This window comes from Topomyia yanbarensis, unplaced genomic scaffold (assembly GCF_030247195.1).
Source record: "Topomyia yanbarensis strain Yona2022 unplaced genomic scaffold, ASM3024719v1 HiC_scaffold_239, whole genome shotgun sequence".
NCBI lineage: Eukaryota > Metazoa > Arthropoda > Insecta > Diptera > Culicidae > Topomyia > Topomyia yanbarensis.
The window spans coordinates 45,644-51,359 of record NW_026683425.1 but is presented as its reverse complement, the minus strand read 5'-3'; the positions used below and the strand labels follow the sequence as shown (position 1 = coordinate 51,359).

Sequence of the window (5,716 nt, the reverse complement as noted above, 5' to 3'; positions counted from 1 at the left end):
AAAAAGAAGTATCGATATCATCGTAGTTTGAGCCGAGGAGGAAGTTTGTTTAAATTAATTATTGAAATTTTGATCGAAGTTCATTTATTATTATTATAAATTTTCACCCACTGGGTATACCGCATTTCACCGTTCACGAGGATAGTGAAGGATTTTGAGTAATCCGCATATATTTGGTGAGCACGATTGGTGAGCACTTTAATTTCACAATCTTAGGTTAGGGATAATTAAACGCACATTTTGTAGTCAGGTTCAGACGAATTAGTAGAGGGCCTACGATAACGATTAGAGGGCTCACCTTCAACCAATAGGAGTTTGAAGATCGTCCTAGAAGAAGTCGTGGAAGTACAAAACCTCAATTGAACTACATTGGCTGAAAGCTAGAAGGTAGGAAAAACAAATGTTACCCGTTTCGTAGCGCATCCTTTCAACCTTAATCCGCACTCTAAGATCATTGAAAATTTACCTGGAAAAACTTACTTCTAGAACGAAACTGTTTTGCTGTCAATTCATCACAATTTATAAAAAGATAGACGGATAGTTTTCGGACATTTTGATACAAAGGGAAGACTTAATGTGAGTAAACACGAAGCCTTTATACCCCTTATACATACGATTAAAGAATAAATTATTTTCAGCTTTGAGCTACTGCACTAAAAGTCAGGTTGCTTCAAGGAGCTTCTGCGTGTCCGAACGACCCCAAAACATCCTCAAAGATTAACCCAAACCATGTCGCAGAGAAGGAAGCATACGGAAGGGTTTGACTGCGAGGGGTGCGAACGGTCAAACTCGGCGGACAACATGGTTCAGTGCGATGCGTGTCAAGGTTGGTACCACCTGGACTGCGCGAATGTTTCGCCAGGAGTGGAGAATCGTCGGTGGCACTGTACAGCGTGCCCTCCAGTAACTTCCAAACCGATGAAATCTGGCAATAAGAAAACTGCTACTAGCGGCCTGACCCCGAGAGAGTTGAGCGATGCAAGCTCGAAGAAGGGTGGTAAGGCCAGCGATTGCAGAGGAAAAGAGACGCCGCTGGTTACCAGTGGAGTATTGAAGGGTTCGTCGATGGGTGGTGCGTCGTCTGTCAGCAACTGGACGCCGAAAAAGCACCCAGAAAACTCGAAGCAGGCTGTTATTCTGGATAGATCCGTGCGCACCTCCAGTTCTCAAGCTCTAGCGCAGAAAGCGCTGCTGCGTCTGAAAGAGAAACAGGAGTTGGAAGAGCGAAAGCTAGAAAACCAACAGCGTGAGTTGGAGAAAGCACGGGAGCGCCTGCGAAAGGAAAAGGAGCTGGAAGAAGAGGAAAATGCGATAACCAAGGAGCGATTAGAAATGCTGGAGAAGTTCATGGAAGAGAAGCACGATTTGGAGGAACAACTTGCGATCGATGAAGTATCTTCCCAGCGCAGTTCCAACAGCGTTACATCATTGACACGGAGATGGTTGAAAGACCAACTGTCGCGTAACGGATCTAAACAGCAAGAGGCGATAAATGAAACAGTGGAGAACGAAGAATACCCCGCTACGTTGCCATCAGGGTTCGCGCACGAATCGGAAGAACGAAAACGAGCTCTAGCGGCTAAACTTTTAAGACGCAAGCCTGAAGCGCCGACGGAAAGTGTTACGATTGGGAAAACCCCCCCAGGTGATGGAAGTCGTGACGGCGCGGCATCTAGTTTTAACTACAATGAAACGCCTATTATGCAACTGAGTGCAAACCAGATTGCCGCGAGACAGCTATGGCCGAAAAAGTTGCCAACGTTTTCGGGAGATCCCGAAGAGTGGCCCATATTCTACAGCAGCTACTTGGATTCAAACACTGCATGTGGATTCACACCGGTAGAAAACGTCATTCGACTGAGAGAATGTCTCAAGGGTCCGGCACGCGATGCGGTGGTGACGAAGCTGATGTTCCCACATGCAGTTACGTCGATAATAGAAACCCTTCGAAGATTGTACGGACGGCCGGAGTTGCTAGTGAAGAATCTTCTGGGAAAAGTCCGGCGCTTGGAGACACCGAAACCGGAACGATTAGACAGTCTTATCAATTTCGGCATGGCAGTTCAACAGCTGTGCGACCATCTCGAAGCCGCGAACCTTCGGAGCCATCTGACAAATCCGACATTGCTAGAAGAACTCGTGGATAAGTTGCCGGCAGCGATTAAGCTCGATTGGGTTCGACACAAGCGAGCGTTCAAAGATCCGTCGCTAAAGCAGTTTGGTGAGTTTATGGACAGGCTGGTGGTAGATGCTAGTGAGGTGACCATTCTCGTGCATCCGAAGAACGAAAGTGTCCAAACAGAACGATCCAGACAGAACCAAAGGACTCATATTTACACACACAACGACATTATTGCCACAGCTGATAACGCTCCGCCCCGAAAACCGTGTCCGATCTGTGCTAAATTGGATCATCGAGTACGGAACTGCGCTGACTTCAAACAAATGAGTCTTGACGCACGTTGGAGAGCAATAGACGAAAACAGGCTTTGCACCGTGTGCCTTTTCGACCACGGTAACTGGACCTGCAAGTCCAGATTCTACTGCAACGTCGGGAACTGCCGTGCACGGCATCACCCATTGTTACATCGAGAGGAGACAGCGACTGTGATGAAAGCTGACTGCAAGGCTCATCAGCTATCAACGGCGATTATTTTATTCCGAGTTGTACCGATCACGCTGTTCAATGGTTGGAAGAGTATTGACACCTTTGCCTTCCTTGATGAAGGTTCCTCTCACACTTTGATCGATGCAAGTGTAACGCGCAGCCTCGGAGTCGTGGGGGTCTCAGAGCCACTGGAGTTGACGTGGACTTCGAACGTGGTCCGCAAAGAGTGTTCGTCGGAGCGGGTAGACTTGGTAATTTCAGCTAGAGGGGGACTGGAACGGTACAAACTCGTGGCGGCGCGCACAGTTGGCGCACTGAACCTACCGAAACAAAGCTTGCGGTTAAACGAACTGACCAAACAGTTCAAGCACCTCAAGGACGTCCCCGTGGTGCCATTTGAGAACGCTGAACCAAAAGTGCTTATCGGTTTACGGAACCTTGATCTGTTTGCCCCGATCGAGAGCCGAGTAGGTCGACCAGGGCAACCAATTGCAGTGAAGAGTGCTCTCGGCTGGACAATTTATGGACCATGCGGATGCAATAAGGACCAGGACTCTTTTATAGGATTCCACGGACATATATCCAACGCAGAACAAGAGCTGAACGAGATGATCCGGCAACAATTTATCCTAGAAGACACCGGGATCGCACCTATTACACTACCGGAGTCGGCGGAAAATGCACGAGCGAGACAAATCTTAGAAAAAACCACGATTCGAGAGAATGGAAGATTTGTAACCGGACTATTATGGAAGAGTGACGAGATATGCTTCCCAGACAGTCTAGCGATGGCGACAAAAAGACTAAAGAATCTTGAGCGTAAACTGGCCAAGGATCCCGAACTAAGACAAAACGTACACAAACAAATTCGCGAGTATATTGAGAACAGCTACGCACACAAAGCGACGCAGGAGGAGCTGGGTACAGCCAATCCCAACCGTGTATGGTATCTGCCGCTAAACGTGGTGGCGCACCCTAGAAAACCACACAAAACGAGGCTCGTATGGGATGCGGCTGCGAAAGTAGACGGTGTGTCGCTGAATTCTCAACTGTTGAAAGGGCCAGATCTACTTGTGTTGCTACCGGGAGTAATCTGCAAATTTCGCGAAAGGCGTATCGGGTTTGGAGGCGACATCGAAAAGATGTTTCATCAAATCCGAATTAAGCCCGAAGATACTCATTCTCAACGATTCCTGTTCCGCTTCGATGAGAGTCAAACACCAGATGTCTATATTATGGACGTTGCAACATTCGGTGCCTCTTGCTCGCCATGTTCGGCGCAGCACGTAATGCATAGAAATGCGGACGAAAGCAGAGAGGAATTTCCCGAAGCGGTTGCAGCCATTAAAGAGAAAACGTATATGGATGACTACTTCGACAGTGCAGACACGCCAGAAGAAGCATCGAACCGAGCACAGCAAGTGAAACTGATCCATTCTCGAGGCGGATTGAACATGCGGAACTGGATCAGCAGCAGTGACGAGGTCCTGCAACACCTAAAGGAGCCATCTCAGCAAAGGCTGCTTTCTATCGATTGCAACGAGGAAGAGAAAGGACAACGGGTTCTTGGAATAGCGTGGGACTCGAGAAAAGATATTTTTGTATTCTCAACAAGCTGGCACGGTGAGCTGGCTCCGTACGTGCTAGAAGACAAGCGGCCAACGAAACGGATCGCTCTGCGCATTATCATGAGCCTCTTTGATCCCCTAGGGTTGCTCGCACCCTTCCTGATTCATGGGCGGATGTTGATTCAAGATCTCTGGCGGCTCAACTTGGGTTGGGACACCGAAATAGCCAACAGAGAGTACGAAAAGTGGCGACAATGGGTTCACCTGCTTCCCGGCATCAGTAGCCTAGAGATCCCGCGCTGTTATTTCGGAAACGCTCATTCCAACCTCTACGAGTCGTTACAGCTGCACGTTTTCACCGACGCTAGCGAATTGGGATACGGTTGTGCCGCGTACTTCCGCGTCTTGATAAACCGAGAAGTACGAGTAGCCCTAGTTATGGCTAGAAGCAAAGTGGCCCCGCTTAAGTACCAATCCATTCCGCGGATGGAACTACAGGCGGCGCTCTTGGGAGCGAGAATGATGCACACTGTAAGCAACAACCACACACTGCCAATCAGAGAAAAGTACGTGCATACAGACTCAGAAGTGGTACTTGCCTGGATTCGCTCGCAACACCGAAACTACAAACAGTTTGTCGCGTACCGAATCGGAGAAATTCTGTCGTTAACAGAGCCGGAGAACTGGCGACACGTGCCTTCAAAGGAAAATTTAGCGGACTGCTTGACAAAGTGGGGCAAAGATACGGTGCCCGAATCGAACGGAAGGTGGCTCAATGGCAAGAATTCGTTCCTCTACCAGGACATGGAAAACTGGCCGAAACAAAAGCAGATAGCGGAAACTCCCGAGGAGCTGAGAGCTCACCTTGTAGCGCGCACGACGTTGCTACGGAATCAGTCTGCCCAATCGTCCCACCTTTCCGAACAAATGGCTTAAGCGCCACCTCTTTCGAGGACCATTTGTCGTGCTTTAGGGTTGCCCGACCAGAAACCCAGCCTCAGGGCGGGTCGATATAGTGAAGGTTTGGAGGAACGACCTAGCAGACGCAACTGAATCGAGAGGTACTCAGTTTCATGCATCAAATTACCCGAATAAACCCAGAGAAGTTCGCTTTCCTATCCCAAAATACCTAAGAAGAACACCACTCGTTTTGTCTCATCACTGGAAGAATGCCTCAAAAACCAAATAACTAAACCGTACAAGAGACTCGAGTGGTGGGGCTAAGATTCCCAAGTAGCCCAACTTGGAGTAAAGAACCAAAAAAAAACTACAAAACTAACACGACGCGAAACATGAGATACCTCTTCAAACTCGTAATTACTTGGGGAACATGACTAATACTATTTCTTTAATACCAACACATTATTCAACAAACTACAATCAACCTTTTAATTTATTCACTTAACCGGCATTTTCATAAACTTAATTTACTTTTTTCCTAACATGGTGTTGTCTATAATTTTACTGTTCCCTACTGTGTGCGGAGAGCGATCGCTATTTCCTACCGGGCTAACGTGCCATAATGTTGCCGAACTTTTGT

General features: G+C 48.0%; 1 protein-coding gene across 1 annotated transcript; it reads left to right on the top strand.

Annotated features, from left to right (window-relative positions):
* The first annotated feature begins 729 nt into the window (after window positions 1–729).
* Window positions 730–4,846, top strand: LOC131695019 (uncharacterized). The gene is made up of 2 exons (XM_058983552.1): window positions 730–4,742; window positions 4,810–4,846. The coding sequence occupies exons 1-2, from the start codon at window positions 730–732 to the stop codon at window positions 4,844–4,846; spliced, it is 4,050 nt and encodes a 1,349-aa protein (XP_058839535.1).
* Window positions 4,847–5,716: the final 870 nt, after the last annotated feature.

Coding starts and splice junctions, on each gene's coding strand:
- LOC131695019 (XM_058983552.1), top strand. CDS start 730: ATGTCGCAGAGAAGGAAGCATACGGAAGGGTTTGACTGCGAGGGGTGC. Junction 4,743..4,809: donor ACACTGCCAATCAGAGAAAA/GTACGTGCATAC, acceptor AACTACAAACAG/TTTGTCGCGTACCGAATCGG.